The sequence below is a fragment of the Callorhinchus milii genome, unplaced genomic scaffold (genome assembly GCF_018977255.1).
Source record: "Callorhinchus milii isolate IMCB2004 unplaced genomic scaffold, IMCB_Cmil_1.0 Scaffold24, whole genome shotgun sequence".
NCBI lineage: Eukaryota > Metazoa > Chordata > Chondrichthyes > Chimaeriformes > Callorhinchidae > Callorhinchus > Callorhinchus milii.
This window is the reverse complement of record NW_024704765.1, coordinates 8,398,570-8,423,502: the sequence shown is the minus strand read 5'-3', so window position 1 is coordinate 8,423,502 and position 24,933 is coordinate 8,398,570. Positions and strand designations below refer to the sequence as shown.

General features: G+C 46.0%; 1 protein-coding gene across 1 annotated transcript in view; it reads left to right on the top strand.

Annotated features, from left to right (window-relative positions):
* Positions 1–24,933, top strand: part of LOC103184260 (multiple epidermal growth factor-like domains protein 6) — an 85,746-nt gene that overhangs the window by 3,408 nt on the left and 57,405 nt on the right. Inside the window, 3 exon segments of the mRNA XM_042343495.1 lie at positions 1,618–1,752; positions 4,077–4,186; positions 14,675–14,779. Of these exon segments, the coding sequence (XP_042199429.1) occupies positions 1,618–1,752; positions 4,077–4,186; positions 14,675–14,779 (350 nt within the window).

The window sequence follows — 24,933 nt, the reverse complement described above, 5'->3', positions numbered from 1 at the left end:
GGGGCTGAGGTTTTATTTATTGGGGTGAGTGTGTGTGAGTGTGTGTGTGGGGGTGTGAGAGAGAGAGAGAGTGAGAGAGGATGGAATAATCTTTGTGTCACCTGTATTTTTCTAAACTGCGAACTCTTTATGTTCGCGTTTTGTCTTCATCTTTCGAGATGAAAAGAGTTTAAATCCCCTCCTCTCCCCCTCCCCTTCTCTCTCTTTGTCAGTGCACAGTCGAACTGGGTCGTTCATTGTCACACGTTGCATTGTGTACACACCACCCTGGGCTGGAGAGGACAACCACAGGGAACTCAGGCTGGCTCTAAAGTGTCCTCATTTTCAACAGAGACCAGGGCTTGGGGTGGGGGGGGGGGTGGGGAGGGGGGTGGGCATGTGTCAGAATTAATAGTCATTAATAATTAATAATACAGAGTCTTGTAGCTCAGTGGTTAGAGCGCTCGCTTTGCAAGCGAGAGACCTGAGGTCAATTCCAGGCAGAGGGCGAAACCTCGGGCAAGTTTCCTTACTCCACACGGAGCCCGAATAATAACCCCTCCCAAACCCCAAACAATAATGAATTGGTCATTTTCAATCCACGGCTGTTTGTGGGACATTGCTGTGCGCAGTCGGCTGCCGCGTTCGCCCCCAAATATGCAGTCAATTCACTTTACAGTGTGTTCTGTGAAGCGCTTTGGGACGTCCTCCCGACGTGAAAAGCGCTATATCAAATGCAAGCATTATTATTATTACTATTAACCTCAATACACCGCACGCCCCTGTGCATGGCCCAAGTTCTGGCCACTAACCTGCTTCTTCCAGGCAATTAAGGCTGTAACATAAATCTGGTGTGAGCGGTTGCACATTTGGTTGGATTCGCGACCGCGGCTAAAAGATTCCTCACGCGAACACCTTCAACATGTTTTGTGCGCCTTATGTCATCAGCCCACCAAGTGCATTTATGGGCCATCCACATTTTGTACGTCTCGCCCCCCACCCCTTCTTTGCCTACCCTCATCCCGTATTCCCGCGCCACGAATGACACGTTTAGACCGCGCCGCTGCTCAGCGCGCCAAAACTGAAACGAAATCCTGTACACGTGGAAAATTGGGCCGTCTTTTCTCCTGTAACTAATCGCTTCCATCGCTTGACACCCTAAGCAACCTTTTGGAGCGTGCGGAGCCACCCAGCTCCCACCGACGTGCAATGTTGGCTGTTGACGGAAGATCGCTGCGTGCAAACTGGCTGTTGCGTCTGCCTGTAAATGCACAGTCACTACACTTTACAAAAATCCTGTTGCAGTGGTTCGAGACAATTCAGTGAAGTGAGGATGAGGCACTGTATCAAATGCAAGACTGTTATTATTCATTACTCTCGTCTTGGTCTCCATCTGCTCTTATTTCGGCCGGGTGGGGAGGGAGAGGAAGAGAAGATATGTACAGACACTCCCTCCCCCCCCCACCCCCGCCCTGAAGGATATTTGAGCAAAACGAGAATATTTACCCACCTTCCCACTCCCAATCTGTCGGTAGTCCCACGTGGGATTGAGCCAAACTTGCCAATGACATTGACTAGCTCTTGCAGAATGGATCTACCACCAATTTAATCTTTTTTTTTGTTCCGAACCCTTTGTAGGCCCAATGTTTGTGCCGAGAAGGAGATGATGATGGTTGGGCACAGGCAGCCATGTATCCAGGCCTTCACTCGGATGGTCAAAGTGTGGAAACAAGGCTGTCGAGGTCAGATGTCATGCATAGGGTATGAAAGAAGGTACGTAAGTGCCTCTGGCCCAGTGGCTGAGCAACAAATAATATTAACTCCAAGCCCATTATATTTGCTGCTATGTTAGTGAATGGGTTTTGGGTAGTGTTTGTTGTGCGTGTGTGTGTGTGTTTGGTATGTGTGTGTGTTTGTTGTGTGTGTGTTTGGGGGCGCGGAGGGGTGGGTAGCTACGCAAACTCCATTTTCAAGTTTTTGTTGGGGGGTGAGAAGGAAAACAAAAACGCATTTAATAAGCTAGCACTCTCCTCTGATCAAAATTTACCAAAATAATTGATTAATTAGCCATTCGCCTCATTCAACTTTTACAGATTAGCTGTCGCCTTTTCCCACAGAACAGTCGCTACCTTTCAATATAACTCTTTGTGGTGACATGCTATGAGTTATATCAAATGCATGGATTGTTATTATTATTATTATGCAAATATAATCTTGATTTCGTGTGAAAAGTGACTTCTTATTGAAGAATTTTCTCCTTCAACCCTTTTTCAGGCGAAGCTTGACAAACATTGACAAATTACCAATGTTAACTCTTCACAAGTGCTCCAGGCGGCCACTGGGTGGGGGGTGGGGGGGGGCACACAACAACATCAACAACTTGTATTTATATAGCGTTGCGGGCTAGTGTCCCGGAGCATGACAGCTGCTTATCCGGTCTCCAGCCACAAGAAGAAAGACACTAATTGCTCTATTCAAAGAGCTGGCACAAACTCGATGGGCTTAATGGCCTCTTTTTTGTGCTGTACAATTCTATGATTCTATGACCCCTAGTTTGTGTCAATGGGCTCTCAGCACCTGAGATTAAGAACTCAGCACGGACTGAACCTCTGTATGGAGCCCAGGTCCAGGGGCTTTTGAGTGGAACACCCCCAATACACAGTGCACTTAAAGCAAAACTCCTTGATTGAAGTTGGGCTGTTTCCAAAGCTTTGTAACTCTCTCTCCACCCCCCCCCATCCCTTCACCTTACCCCTTCCTCCTTTTTTTGATCACAGCTGAAGGCCTTCCTCTTCGACCGTGCTTACTGTCACCTCCCTTCCCCCAGCTCAGCTTCAGGCTCCGCCACTGTTAAACGCTTCGTGAAGAGAGCTGTGTAAACGCAAGTTTTTGTTGTTGTGTTGTTGTGTCAGCCTCCTTTAAGATGTCTGCCTTCTTCCTATACAGGGTGGGGGGGGCTAAGGGTTAATATGGCTCTGTCCCCGCTCACTGCCTGATGACCAGCAGTGTGCACATCTGTTCGTGTTGCCATGTGTGCGCTGCCTTTATTGCTATGATTGCGTGTACACAAATGTGTACACGTTTACTTCCTGCCCTACGTTGTGGGTTCAGTTGCGCAATCACAAGTCAGATAAGATCACCAAAAACAGAAGGACAGAACGCACACAGGGATGCCCGGAGAGAGAGAGAGCGAGAGGGAGAGAGAGAGAGACTCTTATTGGTTCTCGTTTAAGGATTAGCTTTTGGGTGACATTGTGCTTTTGTTGACTCGGGCCAAATCTTGACCATTCTAAATCCTCCCAATAATTGGTCTGTCACCTACTGTCATGGGGATTATGGATGGAGGAGGAGAGAGGGAGGGGGGGTGGGGTGGGAGGTAATCAGTCACTGGGAACCTGCTGAACCTGCTGTGTGTAGGAATCTAAAGGAGAGGCTCACTCTGTCAGCCGGGGGTTGCGGTGACTAATATCAAGAGAATTAGTCGCCCCCTGGGAAGAAGCAGGCGTTTTCTTAATTAGTGGGAATGACTTTAAAGTGATTTTTTTTTTATTTTGGTCAGCCGGGTGTCTGACACATGCGGAAACTCATCACCCATGCTTAACAGTATCCAAACCCAACTGAGAATTCCATGCATCCCACCTGTACATGGACGTGGACATTCCAGAGATAGATTGGTGGAATGGAATGCACACTCTCTCTCTCTCGCTCTCTCTCTCTCTTCCTGGAGGGAAGCATCCTGCTTACTAAATTCCGGAATGTATTAGGCGCAGGTTGGCAAGAGCCAAGGCTTGGGGACCTCAGAGTGTGCTTTGGGGTAACTGCTGGAGTATAACCAGCTAAACCCACATAGCTTGCCATTGATAGCACCATTAGGGCTTTAGCTTGCGGGATTAACAGGAGCCGAGCGGAAGGATTCCCTGCCCCCAGTGACTGGCCTGCTCTTCCCAAGTCCCGCTGATGAGCCAGGCTGGCTGTGCTATCATCAGCCGTGTCCTGGAATATTGCTGTGGGCATTCTCGATATCGCTGCTCTGAATGTGCGTTCCCACAAGGCAGCGCAAAGTCCCCAAATCGCTGACTCTGGCTTTTGCTTCACAGAACCGCCTATTACACTGCCCATAGGCAAGTCTACAGCATGGAACTTCAGATGGTATCCAAATGTTGCTCCGGGTGGATGCAGCTCAACAATGAACCTGGATGCTTGTACCGTAAGTCTTCATCCGCTTTGTCAAAATGGCCCGAGATTCCATCTTGCGTTAACCAAGTCAGGCTGCGGAAAACCGGCTTCCAAATTCAGGTTGAATTTTAAGAATTTTCCACACTTCTGCTGAAGAATCTGGATATCCTAAGTGGTCTCGCAGGCTAAGACTGAATGGAATTTGAAGTCTACGGTGTCAGCCCGGTTCACTTGATACCACGTGGGTCAGAAGGTTGTGAATTCAAGCTCTAACTTGGGACTTGAGCTTACTGCGGAGGGGGGGGGGGGGGGGGTGGGGGCGGTGTGTGTGTGTGCTGCAATTGTCAGAGGTGTCGTGATTCCGATGAGGTGTTAGACAGAGGTCATGTCTCTATCTGCCTGCTCAGGAGGATGTTAAAGATCCCGAGCAGATGTCTGTTTGTGCACCGCTCGCTGGTCACTGACAGAAACTGATACTATTCACATTCATCTGCAAATTTGCCCAGTCGTTGCCAGCAGCTGATTAAATATTAAGCGTTCTGGGTTCTGCCCCACTCTCCCTGGACACACATCGCATCACTGTGACTGTCTCATCGATATACCTTCTTTACTGTGGGGGTTGTTGGCTTGAAAGTGGGAATTGTTGGGGTCGGTGAGGCGGGGGCGTGAGGGGCTGGGAGGAGGCTGTGGGCGAGTGAGATCACAGTCTCATTCCTGGAGACCGTGTCTGGTTCCCGTAGGGCAGTCTGTTACAGCACCCCACTCACTCTGTCCTTGCGAGCTCTCAGCTGATGCCCTTGTTTGTATTAAAACACCAGGGAGAAGCATTCAACCAAATATTTCATCTGGGATCATTGCTGTGAGTCAGCTCACTTCACATCTCTATAATTAGATTAGTTTAATCGCTTTGGCTTGACTCTTTTGGTGTGCAGACCTCATTTCCTTCTGCAGTCAGACTACTTTTCTCTCTCTCTCTCTCTCTCATTTTTCCAGACTCCAATTTTTTTCACAGACGGAGAGCTTTATTAGGAAAGCGAGCGTCTGATTGGCAATGTTTTCAGAGAGAAGTATTTGTGTTGTTGATAATAACATTCCTCCTATTTGTTGCGGCGCCCATAAATGTCAAGAAGTCTCAAAGCCCTTCACGGGCAATTGTTGACAAGTACAGTCGACTGTGTATTTGTTACACAAATGCTCATCCAAAGGGTGTTTCGCCCACAAAATACACAGACCGTTCACCTTGCAGTATATTCTGTGAAGCGCTTTGAGACGTCCCAACGACGTGATAAAGTGCTCGATCAAAATGCAAGGATTATTATTCCATAGAGCACTTCACAAGATATAATGTAAAGCAGAGTGCCTGTGTTTTTGTGGCCGAATGTCACAGTGTGTTTTGTGGGGGCTTGAACCCACAAGCTCCTGAGCCAGCAGCAGAGTTGCGACTGACTGAGCCAGACTGAGGGAGGGGAGGGCTCTCCGCAGGAATCGACGCCTTCAGGAGAGGAGACGGGATGTTGAAAGCTTTCTTGCCTCCCTTTAGGAAGCCGTTTCCTCCTTATTTCACTTGTGGTAAACAGCACATTCCTCAGCAGTGGATGTCGAAATCCACCATCAAAAGAGCTTATCTCCAGCAACCGAGTGAACTGTGATTGCTTTTTAATCAAGAGTAGAGAAAAAAATGAAAGGCAGCTCACATGGTGTGCACACTTCTGTCCCGCACACAGGAACCTCTCAAAACTTTCCAAACAACCTGAACAGGAAGAGTTCAGGCTTTGATTCACGTTTTTTTCCACAACTTTGTGAATGGGACATTTTTATCTGGGTTGGGGAAGGAGAGGGGTGGGGGGAAGAGTTAGCTGCGGGTTACCAGCGATCTATGTTCTTACTGCAGAAGAAAGAGATTAAATGCTTTGATATGACAGCGGATTTCAAGTACTGTATTTCAACAGGGTCTCATTAGAAAAGGCACTGGAAGTTCAATGCTACTATTGTAGAGGATGATTTCTGCGCTTGTGTTAGGTGCATCGGTTACAAAGGGCTGCTGGCCTTATCCATTGAGCAGGAAGCCTCGTGAGATGCTGCCTCTGCTTTTAGGTCCCTCCGGTGTGTAATGATACCCTTCAAGCACCCGACAGATAGTTAGAAATTTGACAACTGTTAAGAGTCCTTGTGTGAGTGTGTATATCACTGTGAGTCAATTGACGTATCTGTTTCTTTCTCTCTCATCTTCTTTGAAGGTTCTGCTCTGTATTCAGTTGGGGTGGGGGGGGGGATGGGAAGTAAAATAGATTGCTGTACTATTATTTGTGTTTCTCAAAGGGCCCCCGTCCATGAAAGCCCCATTCATCTGCGCCTGTAACTGATACCCCTTATTCCAGGTTTGGCGTATCTCTCCAATATGGATTCAATTGTAACATGTCGCTTAATGTGCAAAGCGGGCGAGACGTCAGCAGGTAAATGAGAAGAGAATAATTGTCCATTTCGTGACACAAATGAGAACGATCTCCACACCTCTGGATTCCCCTGGATCCAATTAGCTGGAGGTTGATACCTGGGAAGTGAGGGCATCAAGAGGAAATGGGATTGAGCGATCGGCTATGATCTAATAACCTGACACAACAGCCTCTTAGGCGCTGAATGGAGTCCTCCCGGACTTGTAATATCCTTATATTTCATATAGCGCCTTATCACGTAGTTGAGACTTCCCAAAAGCTTCACAGAACACTCTGTTAAGTGAATTGACTGTATATTTTGTGGACGAGTCGTGGCAGCCGATTGCTCACAGCTCTGTCCCACAAACAGTCGAGTGAACAAATTGTTATTATTTTTTATATAAATGAGTCCTGCGTCGCCTCCCTTCTCCCTCACTTGGAGACGGAGTGCGCCACTGTGAAGCTCTCCCAAGACGTTACCCGACGTGAAGGACACTATATAATTGCAACCCGTTGCTGTATCCAGAGAAGCAGAATCGGTCTCTAGCTGTTGCCCTCATTTTTGCAGCCACCAAGAATCCTCATTGTGAAACTACTGGAAGGGAAGGACTTGGAAGATTGTCATGAAGCAATTCAAATATTAAATAACACGTATAAACAGAACAGAACAGGCCAGTAATATCCTTAACAGATGGTTTCCTGTTCATTGTGAACTGGTTGTAAGTGCCTGATAGAATGTCCATCAAAGAGGGAGTTTTGTCGCCAGAGCACTTCTAAGAATAACACAATTATAAATTATCATTACCCCCCAACCCCCACGTTTTGGTTTGTCGTCTTTGATGCAGTGACGTACGAATGTGCGAGGGCTGAAGGAATGTAGTGGGAAGAAACTGCGGAGCCTAACAGCACAGAGCTTGGTGCCAACACTTGGAGGTGTCTGCTTGGATCGGTTGGTAGCTCTCTCGCCTCTGGATCAGAAACTTGTAGGTTCAAGACCTGTATCAGGACCTTGAACTCAGAGGCTTGCCTGATGCAGTGCATTACTGAGGAGCGCCGGACTGTCAGAGGTGCCATCTTCTTGGACGAGATAGTAAATCAAGGTCTCCCCAGGGGAGAGACTGGGAGGTTGAGTCCTGTTATTGGGGCAGATGAGAGGTTTTGTTACCTCCACAACCAGCCCTTGTCGGAATACTCAATCTGAAATACAAGGATTGTTACTTGCCTTGCATCTTCCTTCCCCATCTTCAGGTCGTGCCTGAAGACCTTTCTCTTCGCCTGTGCTGCGGTCACCTCCCCCTCCCCCCGCTTGACGTCATTTCTCCGCCACTGTCAAGTGATCTGGGACACCACCCTGCGCGGGGGGGGGGCTATTTAAATGCAAGTTGTTGTTGTTATTGTTGCCAGTGAGGCTAAGAGCTCAGAGAGTACGCTAGGCTCCATTCTCGTGACTCGTTTACCTCTTATTTTGTGCGGAGGAATATTATAATTCATTGTAATTTATATTCTGCTCAGGACATATTCTACTGTAAGTTTGATTGCAGTTCAAGTATTTCGTGGAATCATTCCTGCTGGAAAAAAGCAGAGGAGGAACAGAAGTGGCATTAACCTCAATGAGGCGCCCAAACCTCAATCCCCTAACTGCTGATCCTGACTACATTTGTTTCGAATGTTAACGGAATTTGATTGTGATGTTTTTAACATCTGCTCAGATCCACGGGGCATCTGTTTTTACTTTAGCCATATTCTGGATTGAAAAGCGCCCTGTGCTGAGATGTTCGGGGTGGCAGCTCCAATAAACAGCAGAGAACACGAGCCTTGCAGGAGAAATCGTCTCTGTGGACAAGGTTAATCAGCGGTGAATGATTGACCAGCTTCCCCAGCGCTCATGTTAGATTATAAATAGCTGCCTTTGCAAGTCTTTTCCATTGGTTTGTCCTTGTGCGTTTTACCCATGTAGTTTATCTTAGAACCATTGGACTCAGACGTCACCATCTCCTCTGAGACTTCTGCAGCCGCTTTTCTTTTAATCGCTGGGGACACGGATTCTTCCCGCTCGTCTCCTGTGAACCCAGTGAGCCAATGCCCCAATGGGTAGGGTGATCCCGGTTGGACAAGCAACGGGAAGCTTTCCAACCAGCACTCTCAATGGCGCCCTATGTGGTTTCAGCTGGTTAAACTCCAGCAGTTATCCCCAACGCACACTCTGGGATTCCCTCCTTCTCCCCCCACACAGCCAACCTGTGCCTAATATTCCCATCGGGATAGAGAGTATGCATTCCATACCCGGCGCAGGGAGAATTCCACATACGGAAAGCAAGCAGACATGTCTGCAATCTCAGCCTGGTTTGGATACTCTTAAGCACGGTGATGGGTTTTCCCACGTGTCAGACAGACACCCTGCTGACCAAAAGGCTAATGCTAGACGTGTCCGCTTGAACTGTGGCCTAAAGTTTTTAACATGACACCCCACAGCCGTCTGATCTGGAGACGAGAGTGCTACCAACTGGGCCAAGCTCAGTGTTGCAAGGTTGACAGGGCTGACGAGCTCCTTATGACAGTCGCAGGAGTCAATGTCAGGGCACAGTTACAGTGAATCTTGAGTGCCAACGTTACATTTATACCAGGCGACTTGTTTCAATCGCCAGGTTCCCACATGAGACCAGCTTGGCTATCCAACTACAGGAAACACCAGCTGTAAACTCTTGTCCCAATACACAACGTAGCAGGCAGATGTACTGTACATTACAGCTATGTTAAACAATTTAAACCTCGCGGAGAAATCAAAGCTCTAGTGACGCTTTATTCTGCGGCTCGCACTCTGGGTATAATTAAACGCAAGATGCACTTTGACTCTTCCTCTGATTTAGATTCAGATGCTTTTTCATGTGGGGCTATTAGGGTTTGGTAAATATTTTAAAATAATAATATTAATAATTCTTACTCTCTCTTTTCTCCTTCGCTTAGATTCCCCCCCACCACCACCACTCCTCCTCCTCCTTCTCCCTCCATCGACTGTCTATCGTCTTGTTCCTTCAATGTTCTGAAGCTGAGATGCACTGCGTCGTTCTCTACTTTAACTCTTTTTATTTCTTCTCAGTTCCTCGATACTGTGGATTCCTCTCTCCTTCCTCGCTCTTCCCTTCCTCCTACACTTTACAGGACTCCTTCCTTGCTCTTCTCTCTTCTAGACTTATTTTTAACCATTAATAACGCCTTTCACTATTAATATGACTGATGCATGATATAGCGTGATATCCTGATATAGCTCTTGTAACATCTCAAAGTGCTGCGGTTAGGGTAGTGACTGTATATTTGTAGGCAAATTGTGCTCGGCAAGTGTCCAAACAGCGGTGGGATGAAATGCTGTTTAAACTAGGCACATCCCATTGAAGCCACCAGAAACGCTAGCTACAAGACCTTATTAACAGAAAACATAGAGGTCGTGGGTAAGGACCCCTTTTAAATTCTGTTCCCAGATGGAACCTCTGCAGATGTTTGGAATCAGAGACTGTATCTGACATCCATAATCTGCATTCCTTCTGGCCCGTAAACATGTCCAATGCTGCGGTTAGATTTCTCCGCTTTACAGGTTTTTTCCCGACTTCATCAGCTTATGTCACCAAAGCATCATCTGCGAGTTTCGAATTGTTTTGTCGTGTGAAACCATCTGGCCCTCAGTCTCGTTTCCATCGGCACGCTATGCGCGAACCGATAAATGTTGATTTGCACGTTTCAGTTTTAGGATTGACGTCACTCGCCAATGCGGAGTCTGACCTTTGCCGACAAAATTGGTCACGCGCTCCACGGCTGTTTGTGGGAGTTGACGTTTTCCGTGCGCAAATTGACTGCCATGTTTTGCCCACAAAACACGCACAGTCACTCACCTCTACAGTATATCCCATGAAGCGCCTTGAGACGTCTCGACGACATGATAAAAGCGCTATGATAACTGCAAGGATTAATACGACTATTTTAAGTGGAGTGGTTATTTTTAGCTCCACGTCAGTCACTGGCTACACTGCCTTTGGACGTTTTTTTGCAATGAACTTTGCGATTCTTACTTTTCAAAGCGAGACTGAGGCGCTGGGGAGCGGGTTCAAAGTAGAGGCGAAACCGCTTACTGGGCTTAAAGCTTGTAAACGCTGAGAAGAGGCTTAGGAATTGTTTTTGTTGGAGGGGAAAACGCATTAAGAGGGAATTATTATTATCCATGTCTTCCTGAGGCCGAGAGACTTGGACAGTGCGGATGTCGGAATGTTGGCCAACACAGACTTGAGGCACCGGGTAAAACACTGGCACCTCCCGAAGTTTAGAGATTAGAAGATTTCCTTTCCCTCGCTGTGTGGTAGCAGTTTAAGTGAAACTGACTCCAGCCAAAAATAACATTTAACGTCGCGTTCGACCCCATGCGAAAAGCGGCGTTTCATTTTCTCGCGGGAGACGGGGGCGGAGGAGTGGGAGGCTTAGGGTTAGGAAGGAGAGAAAATTGCTAAAGAAAGATTGTCGGCGGGTGGGGAGGGAATAAAAATGTATTTACTGATGACAGGTTGAAGGTTACAAAGCTAAGTGTAGATCTCGGTGACCAAACACCAAACATTTGGAGCATGATTGTACCTGTTGGTGCAACTATAGAAATGTCATGCGTGGAATGTAATCAAGTCAGCCCTGAGTAATGTGGATTGTAATGTGAGATTCATGTCCTGTAGTGGTCAAGAAGAAATTCCACAGAGTCTTTTGACGAGTCCAAAGTGCAGTCGGAGTATTTTCTCAGCCGCTGCCTGTAATACAGATGTAGCTGTTAAAACCAGAGATCACGCACAAAGTAATACAATAATAATAATAATTATTTGACACATTTGGCACATTGTCTTATCACGTGGTCGAGATGTCTCAAAGCACCTCACGGGATCGTACTGTGAAACGTAGTGACTGTGTATTTTGTAGGCAGCCGATTTGCGCACAGCGAGGACCCCACATGAAGTAAATGACTGATTTTATCTGGAGGATTGTCCCTTCTCTTTTCCCACAGAGAAAAAGAAAGGTTGAGGTGTCGGTATGGGTCAGGAGAGGGACACTGCATTGTCAGAAGCCCATGAAGAGACATTAAACCAGGCTCCCATCTGCTTGTTCTTCAAAATCAGATCATAAAGATCCCCAGATGCCATTGGAAAAAAGGAAGGGAGTTTCTACCGGTCTCTTGGCCAACAGTCCCCTGGATAAAATTGGTGGTTCACCTCATGGCTGTTTGCGGGACCTTGCTGTGTGAATAATGGCTGCTGTACTTGCCTCCAAATAGTTGCTCCACTTAACACTAATTACTGTGAAGCCGTTTGAGATGTATCAGCGTCATAAGGTGGTGTAAACATTACAAGCCCTTCCTTTCAGTCAGCTTTGAGTCTGGCAAGTCGATTGGCCGATTTGCCACGATTGCAGGGAGCTTTGATCTGAATGCAACTTGTGTTCCCAAGCACCAGCGTCCGTCTTTCCCCTTCCTCCCCCCCCCCACAAAAGAAAACTCCACTTAAAAACACTACAGAAAATACCAACCGAGAAAACAACACCCACTCGCATTCCGGGCTTTGTGTCTGAACCAATTTGCCACCCACTTGCAGTCGGTTGAGGTGCCAGCCTTTACAAAGGTCCTCTCCGCTGCTAACAATAGCAAATAACTGTCGTCTTTGCGAGGAATGGGACATGTGTAAAGTCTGCAATTCATTAGTGTTGTAAAGCGCAGAGGTTTTTTTNACACAGCGATTGTGCTCCTGCTGCGAAGTGGCAAGCTATAGAAATTCAAGATTGCTCCAGAATCCTACAAGACCCTCGAGGATTCATGGGTTTCCAAAACGTAAATGTTTTTCCTGTCACTTCACATCTGCAGAACTCGTCCTCGCTGAGTGCTGAGCTTGCTTTGCAGGATCAGAGTAGAACTCAGCCTCGTTCATCACAGTCGTGTATTAAAGTGGATAAAGTGGGTTGTCAGCCTGGCTTGGCCGTTAGAAATCTCGCCATGTGTGGGTTCACCTCAAGTCGAGACGTTTGAGCTCGCAATTCAGGCTGACGCTCGAGGGCAGTTCAGGTTGTGTGCGCATTGTCGCAAGTGCCATCCTTTGGATGAGCTGATAAACCACCTCTGCCTGTTTAGGTGGACGTTAAAGTTCCTATTGCATGTTCGAAACGAGAAGGATGTTTTTCCTGGTGTCCTGACCATTACTTCACTTTTTCCCCCCGTTCCCCAGATAAAGTTGATCGTTCACTTTGTGGCTGTTTGTGGGACATTGCTGTGCGCAAATTGATTGCTTCGCCTGCAAGATACGCAGTAACTACACTTCACAGCAAATCTTGTAAAGCATTTCAGTGATGTGATAAGGCTCTATATCAAATGCGAGAATTATTATCGTCTTTTGATAAACTTTTTTTGAACTAGTTTCGTAAATTTTTCTCCCTCCTTTACTCTCCAACCACACCCTGACCTCTCTCCACACCCCCCCCACCACCACCGTTATCTGTCTGTCCTCCATCTGTTCAGAACGTCAGGGAAAGTCTCATTTGATATAGCGCATTATTATGTCATTGAGACGTCTCAATGAGATACGATTTGACGTGGAACTTAAAGCCAGAAAGAGAGCGGGCGAGATGGGGTGGTCGTTCGCCTCGTGGCTGTTTGCGGGATATTGCCCTGCGTACATCAGCCGCTGGGTTTGTCTTTCCAATCGCACAGTCACTCCACTTCCCTGTGAAGTGCTTTGAAATGTCTGGACCCTGTATCAAATGCGAGGGTTGTCACAGCGCAGTGTGCCAAAGGGGAGTTTTTTTTAACCAAGGGCTCCAGATTCTCGCACAGTGTCTTGAGGGTTGACATGACACCTTATCTTCAAGCCAACTGCAGTAAATCTGCCCAATTCTATCAGACCCAAGAGCGTAATTCATTAACGTGGTCATAAATCTACTGACTGAAAGTCACATACCTCCAGTCACACAGCGCTGTGGTATTTTAGCTGTTAGTCATTAGATTATGGGCTGGCATAATCGCCTCTTGGCTCAACCTCGTCATTGTTATATAACTATTAGTAAGGATTAGTTAACACAGTACGTCTGCCTTTCAGTCTGATTTAGGTGTTGGCTTGGCTCAGGCAGTAGCACTCTCTCCTCTCCAGTTGTGGGTTGAGGGTTCAAGCCTCTACGTCAGGACTTTGCAATCACAGTCTAGGCTAACACTTCAATGCAGCACACAGTCACTACACTCGACAGCAACTCCCTGTGGAACGAATTGAGACACATTGACGACAATAGGCGCTGTGTTAAGTAAAAGATAAGAAATGAGAACGCATTGTCTCTAGCATCTGCTTTGAGTTTGAATCTCGTAGGTTCGACCACCATCCAATTGAGGAATGTGCCTTCTTCATCGATATGTCTTTGAAGTCTGTTCCAGCTTTCTACAGGCTGGCCAACACTTTGTTCATCAGTGATTTATAGCTGACTGGGTACCATCTGTCTGCTGGAATGAGGTGATGCACCATAGCCGTAGTTCTGATTCAGCCCGGCTCAATCAGTAACTCTCTTACCTCTTGGGTTCAAGCCCCTTGTCGTGACTTTGAGCTCACAGTTCAGGATGACATTTCAGTGTATAATGGGGGATGTGGGGGGCACTGCATTGTCGGAGGTTTCGTCCTTCAGATGAGACTTTAAACCCAGCCCCCGTCTGGCAGTTGTTCAGGTGGGCGCTTAATGTTCACAACTGGGAAAAGATAAAAGCTTCTCTTGGGTGTCCTGGCCAACAATTCTCCAGATGAATGAATTATTCACCTCACGGCTGTTATGTGGCATCCTGCTGTGTGTAAAACAGAAGAGTTTACCGACCAAAGCAAAGTCTCTACACTTGACAGTAATTACTGTAAACAGCTTTGAGATAAAGGGTTGTAAATATACCACGTCTTTCTTTCCTTTACGTCCACTTTGATTCACGAGGTGACAGCACCTAAACTAACGACTCGGTCAAAAAATAGTGGGGGGAGAGGGGGAAATCCAGAAACGAAACGGGTGACGTTTTCAGTTTCACATCTAACATGAGATGTCTCTTTGCGTTGCAGCTGTCTGCAGTTATGGAGTTTGCTTCAACGGCGGAAAGTGTGCCGAGGGGGGGTCGGAGCTGTGCCACTGCCCCGAGGGCTTCCAGGGGCCTCGCTGCCAATATGGTAAGTAGTCCTCTAACCGAGAGGAGCAACAACGATTAGCACACAGGCTCCCAAAGCAACGGGGTGGGTGGGGTAGAGCAAGAGCCAACAGGGGGGCAAGGTAAGAAGGTGTAAACACAAACCCCTTATCGGCAAGTGATAAAGGATTGATCTAACACTAAATCTGCTGTATGTACAAGATCATTAACTGATCCTACATGTTATAGGGTGATTTGCGTTTGCGGAGGTTTAGTTATGGGGTGTCTTGTGTTCCCGGTGGTTCAGCTTAAATGCCACAAAGTCAGTTTTGCTTTAGTAACAAGTAGTCCTTTGCTCAGTGAAACCAGCAGAGCAGAACGATTCGCACCGTGCTGGTTTGACAAGCTGAAGAGATGAGACGCTTATAAGACCGGTTTCCAGGCACTTAACCAGACCCATCTTTATCTCATTGAACTCAAAGGCTTTGTTTGAAATGATCCTTCCACTCTAAAAGTTAGTTTTCGTGTCACGCAGCCTGCAATTTGAGACAGTGAGCTACACACAGCGAGATAACCTATTATTTCCTTGAGCATGATAGCTGTCAGTGAGGAACTAGTTCTTGCTTTGAATATTCTTGTTCTACCGTGATCCTTTGGGCTCTGAGGTTCCTTGTAAATCGTGGAGAGGGAAGTGACCTTGGTTCAGACGTACCTCCATTCCTGTTTGGATCATTAGAAATGTTGGGTGTTTCTTAATAAGGTGGTGTTTGTGATGTTTCTTAATAAGGAATAGTAATTGGGATTTATTAATAAGAAAGTTGAGGCACCACTGGCTCTTGCGCATCCCTAGCAACTGAGGACCTTTACCTGGGCTCGTAGCGTGTGAGTTTATGTTGGATTTTAACCATGGTTCAGTCCAAGTGATCCCAGATCTACTCATCTGCTCAGTTAAACAGGGAGGTTGGTTCTCGTAGAACTGATGGTATTTATTTCCTCTCTTGGCTTCTCCTTGTTTTGGAAGAAGCTGTTGAAATAATAATTGAGTATCCGTTCACAGAGGACCGCACCAAACCGGCACGGTTACAACGGCCTGTCAGTTCCCATCACCGGTGGGCCCCGAAATGCCGTAAACGCACCCTTAAAGTTCAACAACTCCCCGAATAGCAGAACGTTTTAAATTTTAAATCTTTTTTTAAAAAAAATTAAACCACTTCCAAATGGAGACCGAATCGAAGACTGTTCCAAAATTCTGCAAATTGTTAAGAAAAATTGTCTCGAAACCTAAAGCCAGGTGGAGTTTAGGCCCCTGAAGATAGGAGAGTGGGAGAGAGAGAGAGAGACAGAGACAGAGAGAGAAATTATAGGTGTAATGTATAATGAAAGCCTTTATGCCAAAGAAAGAACCATTGGAATGCATCATTATCTGGTGTAATACCTTGATTCTCTGGCCATGGCTAATTCCAAACTCGACGTACTGTAGCTAAAATGATGCTAGTCTAGACTAGGATATCTCATCTTGTCTTGATTGACTGTCCCACTATAGCCACAAATTCATCAGAGTCTGATAAGAGGCCAATCACAGATGGATATGGCATGTTTAATGGTTATTACCCCAAAGGCAAAGTCAAAGCATATCATGGAAACTGTTGAAAAGTACGTTTAGAATTGATCTCAGAGAAAAAAATTCATCTTCACTCTTCAGTTGTGGTGCAGTCTGATGGGTAATAGAGATAAAGAGATAGGGGATGGATAACCGTTGGTGGTCGAATGGTCTTTTCTTATCGCATGTTCTTTCCCATTGAATGAACCTCAGATTTGTTACAGCGGGGGTGGGGAGGGGGGGAGGGAAGGGTCTATTTTACGAAAGTCACTACAAAAGGGGTCGGTCTTATTGCCGCCTCTTCATAATAGATTTCCCCTCGTAAAAATCACAGTGGAACGATCGCTATCCTTTTTATAGCAATGGGCGTAAAATAAGCTCATTGTCTTTGGAGGAATCTGCAGTTGACAAGGCTCAGTCATGGCTCACAATGGAAATCCGATTGGTTGCGGACTGATCTGATACAGACTGCTGACCCAAAGAAAAAGTCCCTAAATGCAAAGCCACCAGAGAGCTCTTCCTCCCCAAATGTATAATGAAGCAAGATGATATCGGGTAACACGGATCCAAGACATAAATTTTGAATCCCGAGTAAGAAGAGTGTGTCAATGTGACCTGCGACGGTACATGCACTCGCACAAAGGTCTATTCTTCAAAGTAGCTCAACGACGGTCATTTCCTGCAGCCACAAAAGGTCACTGGCACATCAGAAGGTCCTCTCGTAACTCATTGATTCTGATGAGCAAGGCTTGTCGGGCACTCGAGGAGCTGGAGAATAGAGCCTCGCACAGCAGCCGATCATTGAAGTACCACAGCTGCTTTAGGACATATAGAAGAAGGGAATGGTGTCAACCTAAATCGCTCGGTAGCTCTTGCCCCTGGGTCAAAAATGTTGCGGTTTCAAGCTCCACGTGAGGGAATGGCCAGTTCATTGCCGGGGGGAATTGGATCAAGGTCAAGGTCCTGCTTGCATGTTCAGGTGGATGGTAAAGATCCCATGACACTGCTTGAAAGGAGAAGGGAGGTTCTGGCCAACTGTCCCCCTCCCCCCTAGGTAAATTGGTTATTGACTTCATGGCCGTGCTTGTGGAATCTTCAAACCTGCCAACCATTAGAGAACACTTTGTCTTCAAATTTCAGATTGAGAAGAATTGAGTAATATCCTTGAATTTCAGTTTCAATTCTTATGAGCTGATTTTGACTCCGTTCTTAAGAAGAACTTAAATAATAAGGTCTTCTTAAGAACTGCCTGAGCCTTTTTGCGGCTGGTACCTTAAGGCTAAGACCAGGTGGCATTGCAGGCCACTTCTTCTCACGGTGAAGGCAGAAAGCGAGGAATCTGCATTAGAACTAGGAATCTGAGTTCCTGACATTCCTCCTCTTTCAGTCAACTCACAATGGACTGGTTCCCAAATAACAGCTGCGACTCTTCAGATAACATAGCTCGCAATCTTCCTCTCTAAGACAAATTACCCCATATAAATATTTCCCTTCCACAATTACCTATGTTGCTGTGTTTCTTTAGCGCCTTTGCGGTCGCCCCATGGGATGTGATCTACTCATCCCCTCCTCTTCCCTCCCCCTGCCACACCCACACCCCCACTTCCCTTTAGGTTTGTTCAGACCTCTACAATCTTACTCACTCAGTGAAAATCCAAGGCAAATCTGTAGGTTCATTCAACAGATAGTGAGGTGAAGAGCCTGCTCTAAACCAGTGTTATTGTGTGACTGTATCTGCAACTCAGTCAGATCCAGCCTGTCTATCTGAAATACATGCATTCCCATTTGTCCCTATAATCATTATTAATCATAATATTAATAATAATAGTCCTTACATAACATTAACATCAAAACTTCTCAGTGAGCTTCACGGGTCGTTGAAGGCAAGTGTAGCGACCGCCTAATCCCCTTTTAAAAGAGATTTAATAATAAATAATAATAATCTGCATTTGATATAGTGCTTTATCCCATCGTCAAGACATCTCAAAGCGCTACACAGGAGATAAAGTGGATTGACTGTGTATTCTGTGGGCAAAACACAGCAGTCAATTGTGCACACCAGTGTCCCACAAACAGCCTTGAAGTGAGACCACAAGGGAAGCTGGCTGTGTACACAGCACATCACATCATTTTTGCCTTGATAGGGGATAGATCGTTGGAGCCTTTCCCTGGTGTGGACATACTGTGATCACACACGTTTGATTGCTGAGGCTCGGACACTGCTTAAAAAGCAACTCTCCTCTTCTCCCTTGTTTTGACTTGGTCTCCGTAGTCTTTTAATTCATCCGACTTGACAGGGAGGCCAGCAAAATGCCTTTACACTGACATCAATCCCTTTTCCTTTCACTTCCCACCCCCCCCACACTCACCTCTCCACATAGGCTCTCTTCCTTCTCAGTTCATTTTACTAGGTGAACCCCCTCCCTCTATGTGGTCGGTGGTCAAAGGCCAGCCCTCTTGACCTTCCAAGTGCCTGGATGAGGCCATTCGATCGCATCGATGCTGAGAAATGGGTTGTTAAAAACAAAATTGTTTGATGTGAGAGGTCCCGCCAATCACATCAGAAATGCTTGTAAACGTGTCAGTCAAAGCCCGCAGAATGTTTGGCTTGAATCGGAGGAGTGTGAAAAGGGCGTCAGGGTTCAGTCTCCTGTAACATGGAACAGGAGTGAGTTTGGTGTCTTTGACTCTGAATTGTGCTCGCAAGAGAGAAAAGAACTTGTGTTTTCATAGTATCTTATCACGTTGAAGCTTTTTGCAGTAATTATTTTCAGCCTTTTTTTTTTTTACGTTTTCACCTATATTCCTAGAGCGAGATCCCACAAAATAGCAGTGACTGGGTGGGGGGGGAGGTGGGGGTTGACTGATTAGTTTTTATCTTGGAAGATTGTCAGCCAGTTAAATCGGGAGGACTACCTTCCACTCCCTTGTGTCCTCCAGGTGGACTGATGGATTTCTGAACGAAACCCCGATTTTGTTTTGCTAATTAAGAAATCCGTAAAGAAATACCACAAAATGGCCAAAGCAAGGACAAACAACAACAACAACAACAAGATTCCATTTATAAAGCGCCTTTCACGTCAGGAGGACGTCCCAAGGCGCTACACAGTTGGGTCATGACCCGAGCAGGGGGGAAATGGTCAGGGTGAGGGGAGGGAAGGGAGGGAGCGAGGAGGGAGGAAATGGTCAGGGTGAGGGGAGGGAGGGAGCGAGAAGGGGGAAGAGAGTCGAGAGGGGAGCTGAAGGCTCGGTCAAAGAGAAAAAGCACGAGTTGTAGTCCTTTGCGGTTCCACAATCCTTCTCAATAGCACATCTCTCCTGGCTTCAGTTATGTGAGATTCTCACAGTTCAGTTTGGACACACTTGGCTTTCTTTCTTCGTCTCCCCCCGCTCGCCCCTTCCTGCCCCAGCACCGTGCGGAATGTATGTTCTGAGGAAGTCTAAGCATTCCTTCAGATTCTGGTACTGGTGGGAACTGGGAGAGCTTGGAGCAATCCCAGACCTCTGGACAATGTCAGGATAAATGTTTTGGAGTGGAGAAATAGTCCTCAGCCCACAGGGACAGTATTCAATCAACAACCATCAGATCTGTCTCTTAACAAGACTTGTCCAGAAGGGAGTGCATCAACACAACTCTACATCCCATCCTTCAACAACCTTGAATATCCCTGTTGGAAATGCAATACAACTGGAATCATAGGGAATTAATTGGAGGTATTTATTAATGTGAGTCCATAGTAAGTCGTCCAAGTGGGGAACTCCTTATAGTAATCCTTGCATTGGATATACTGCATTCTCGTCAAGACACCTTACTAGGAATGTTAGTGTAGTGATTGGCCATTTGTTGGACATTGCTGTACACAAAGTGGCTGTTGGGTTCGCCTATGCAGTCACTGCACTTTACAGTAAATTCTGTAAGAGTTTTGCAGCATTTTGATAACATAAGATAAGAAACACAACGTTAATATGTAATTACCTTGGAGGCCGGGAGATTGTGGGAGGGAAGGAATTAGTTAATAATAACTGCTTTGACTGCAATTTTCAGTTAGGTGGTGATCGTCAATTCACACAATAAATTTTGCACCTCATTATTTTTTTGTTTAGAAATGTGCAACTTTGAGTGTCGTGAATACTTTCTCCCAATTTTCATGCTATGCATTCTTGAGAGATCAGACGTACAATGTCCAGATGTCTCGTGTTTCAGCCAAAGTCCAGTGAAACTCAGACCGGCCCAATTAGCCAATTCCCAATGAGCCCTCCACATCCAGGGTAGCTGTGGGGAGATTCAGTCGGATAGTAAAATAAATGTTCTGCATTTATTGTGCTGCGGAGGTTGAATACGATAATATGTGGTGTTGATAGGACAGATTTCTAAGACCAAAGGCTTGTGTGTGTGTGTTGTGTGTCTACTTCTTGATTGCGAAAATGAAGAAGTAGACACACTGGCTGTATCCCCCTCCTGCAGCCTTACGTTTCAACCCCAACACAGAGCATCTAAAGGAAGGGAGAGAGATGGTGGGATTTCCATCAGGAAAGCATACTGGTCCCGGAAGCATCAATTGCAGGAAGTGTAGGGTTTGAACAGACTCACTGAGCATAGAGGATGGATTGCGGCGACACACACAGAGCAGCTTTTGGTCTTTGGCTTCTGCTCATGTCGGGCTGGGCGATTCCACGAGCTTTGCATCTGTCGCTCCTGATCAATCGCTCAGACTGCAACGCTCGAAAGTTTCAGATCGGGGTTTGGGTCCCAAATAACAATTAGTTTATTCTTTGGCTTTTCAAGATCGCTTTAAGAAAATGAAAGGTTTTATTCCTATCCCTTACCTCCTGCCCTCCCCCCTAGTTTCCTGGATTAAATTTAAATGATCGGAGGATTGCGGGAGGAAGAGGAGATTTGAAACTTGTTTCTCCGCCAATCCAGCAGCAATGGGATTGTTCCCGGAGTCCCGGAGCGCTGAGATCAGTGCTTTGATCCTGACCGAGGGGAGTGTCCATTAATGAGCAGAACTGGCTAAGAGCATTCACAATGGCTTTGCCTGGTTTTCCTGTCTGGATCCCGGGAGTTTATTAGCCAGCAGGTGGCTCAGGATGTACGAGCGGCTTTCAGCTTGTGTATTGTGCTGCTCGGCTGGACCTTTACTGCCTTTCTATCCACCTTTTGCTGACCAGCAATTTTAGCTTAAAGTGGGATTGTCAGCACGAGGAGAAGTAGGAGGTTGTTCTCCATCCAGTATCCTGATCGACAACTTTCCCCCCATGCACAGTTACTACACTTGACAGCATTTACCTGGAAATCACTTTGAGACATTTTCACTATATATAATATGTATTATAGGTGGCGTATCACATACCAGGATTATTTAGTTTACGAAGAGATGGCTCATTTTGCTAAATGTCTCCCTGTCGGGAAAGTGACAATTTTTATTTTTTACTCCTGGGTCAAAAAGACATGGCTTGGGACTGTCCTGTCCTCCTTTCTGCAGATCAGTTTTACCGGAAAGAGAGGAGGAAAGGAGGGGGAGAGAAAGAGAGAGCAAGAGAGAAAAGGAGAGAACATTTTTAAACACTGAGCTGAGAGGCTTGGAATGTTCCTTAAAGCTTTGGACACCAGTTATGTGCAGTCTCCAGAGAGCAAAGGGACTTAGTTTGATGATTATAAAGGGAGCATTTCTGCCCCACAGTCTGTTTGTTGTGGTTTTGAGGATGTTGGAGGAATGTAACGTGTTGCACCCAGTGCCAGCTTGTTTGGTGTTTGCAACAAAACTTTACCATTATAGTTTCCCTTATAGTTCCCCCTTTTTCCTTCTCTGTGTCTCCCTCTCTCTCTGTCTCTCTCTCTCTCTCCGTCTCCCTCTCGGCCTCACTCTCCCCCGAACCACCACTCTCCCTCTCTGTCCCCTACCTTCGCCCCCGCAAAAAAACTTCAAAGAACAATTTTCTCCCGTCTTCTTATCACGAATGTGATCAGGAAGAAAGACTCGATTTGGCAGCCTGGCCTTGTAGTTGTTTTTTTATTGCTTTTTTTATATAAAAAAATTGCTTGTTTAGGAAATTAAAAAATACCTCTGCAGAATTGTTACTCCGGAAATCTGTGGGTTGCAAAATAAAGATGCCAGAGTAACCTAACCTGCCCTCTGGGTGTCGGGAGCCTGTGTCAGTCTGTGTCAGTAGATTTAGGTGAGTAACTGCACAGAGGGGTCAGTGTCTGTCAGAAATGTACCAGCTTTCTCCGCAATGCTGAGATAGTCTCAAAGCACTTAACAAGTTCCGCTGTGTGTAAATGGGCTGCCAATTTTACCAAGAAAATTACACATCACTGCGCTTTTCAGTGAATCCTGTGAAGCGCTTTGAGACTTCTTCCCAGTTGGGGAAAGGCGAGGTGTCAAACTGTAAGGATTATATGAACATAAGAATTGCTGGATGAAAGCAGACCAAGGTCCATCCAGTTCGCCTTCCATCTTCCGGCAGTCGCTTGCACATGTCACGTCCCAAACTATATACTGTATCCAAGATATTATTTCCTAAAATAAATCTTATGTAATTTGCTTTTGAAAGAATCAACTCTTTCTGCTTCCGCCATCTCCCTCGGGAGCCTGTTATTATTATTATTATTATTTATTACTGCTATGTACCTTTCCACTACTGTATCCCTGAGCAATGCGTTAATGATGCATCGAGGCTTCTGGCAGGACCTTTGTGTGCGAAAGGCACACGCACAATTTCTTAAAAAAAAGGTAATTATTGCTTGTAAGTATTTTACATGTTTTGGCAAACACAAAGGAATGGTTCCCAATAATTCCAACGTGTATTTAAGAAAGAAACACATTGTAATCTTGCCACATTCCTGGCCTGGTTGCTGGTATTTCATGTTGTGTGTATGTTGATGTAAAGCTTCCAAAATCTCCAGCTGACAGACTTTATAGCTAGACTCGGGTCAAGTTCCCTCTTGCATTGGTATTGTGCACATCGGCTATATTGTGACTGAGAATCTGCAACTGTTTGATATGGATTCAAGATCACGCCTTACAGCTGCATGACCATTTTGTGGGCATTTTGTCCCAAAAATATACAGTTAATTCACTTAGTATGTAGCGTAATTATACAGTATATTTGGTGAAGTGCTTCGAGACGTCTCAACAACGTGTGAAGGCGCTATATCAAATGCAAGGGTTAAAACAGTGTCAGGAGGAGAAAGGTTTGCTTTCGATGTCTCCCACATCACCTTCAGCGTCTAGTTAGTTAGAATCCCAGCGTTTTATTCGGGGCCTTTTACGTCGGGAGGACGTTCTCGGAGCGCTTTGTGGGACTTACCGAGAAGTGGAGTGACTGTGTGTTTTGGAGGCGAACAAACTTGTGCGCTTAATGAACGGAGGTCGGTGATGGTAGCGGCGCAACCCACCTTTCAAAGGGGAAAGGAGGCGGGAGGAAATCCCCCGGGGTTTGAAGGAAACTCTTTCTCGCTGTGGTTTTGTTCCGTGGCCAAGAAATCAAAGAAACCTTTGTCCCACATCACACAGAGTCAGCCAGATGGGACTTGCGTCAAACTGTGCGTCTATTCCCTCCCTCTCTCCCCTCCCTCCCTCTCCCTCCTTCATTGTTGTAACAACTTGAACACTTGTGGCGGTTGTTTTTAAAAGCCACGTTTCCTAAAGAAACCCAATCTCCTCGCACGGAGCTCCACTTGGTTCACTTGGGGCTTTGAGTCACAGATAGATATATTTGTGTTGGATTGCATGAGATTGTCCTGGGCTGCCTTTCAGGTGCCAGAGCTGGCTTGTCCGTAACTACAGTGTCAGATATTCACTAGAGAGTTACTTTTTCCTTAAAAACACAAAGCATTCTCTTCTGACCCCCCCTCCCACCCCCCAACCACTACCCCATGTGGTAGTTTACCACCACCAAACTGCAGAGATGTCTGTTGCTGGCACTTTGAAAGAACAATCCTTTCTGTCCCATTCCCCTTGACTTAATTTCAGATGTCTTCTCTAAATCCCTCATGAAAGCTCACCAACTGGTCACTCACTCAATGAGATGCCGCTGTGCACAAACTGGCTGCCACATTATGGCCACAAAATACGCACGGTCACATCACTTTACAGAATATCCCCTGAGGCAATTGGAGACTTCTCGACGACGTGTTAAGACGCAGTATCAAATGTAAGGATTCTTCTTCTCATTAATAATAATAATTATTAATAACAATGACAATTAACTAACAATGCTTTAACTACTGCAACCGGCAGGGCATTCCACAGTGTGTAGACAGCACTGAATCCACAGGACTTGTCCTACAGTGTGTTTGCGGTTGGCAGTATACTGGATTCCTCTAAACACATCAAACTTGTGAAATCCAGTATTTGCGCATAAGAATCCCTTGCTTAATCTTGTCAGACCCTCAAATACCACACATGATGTCGGAAAAGTCTTCAGTTTTCTTTAAGGTCACCGTATCGTGGAAATATTTACACTGTGGATCCTATTGCAGTTTACTTCTGTACTCTATACATCTCAGACTTTGACTCTTTTTACATTCTGGGGGTCAAGGGCGAAGGGAGAGGAATTTCAAATCATTCCCCCACTCAAGGGGAAACTGA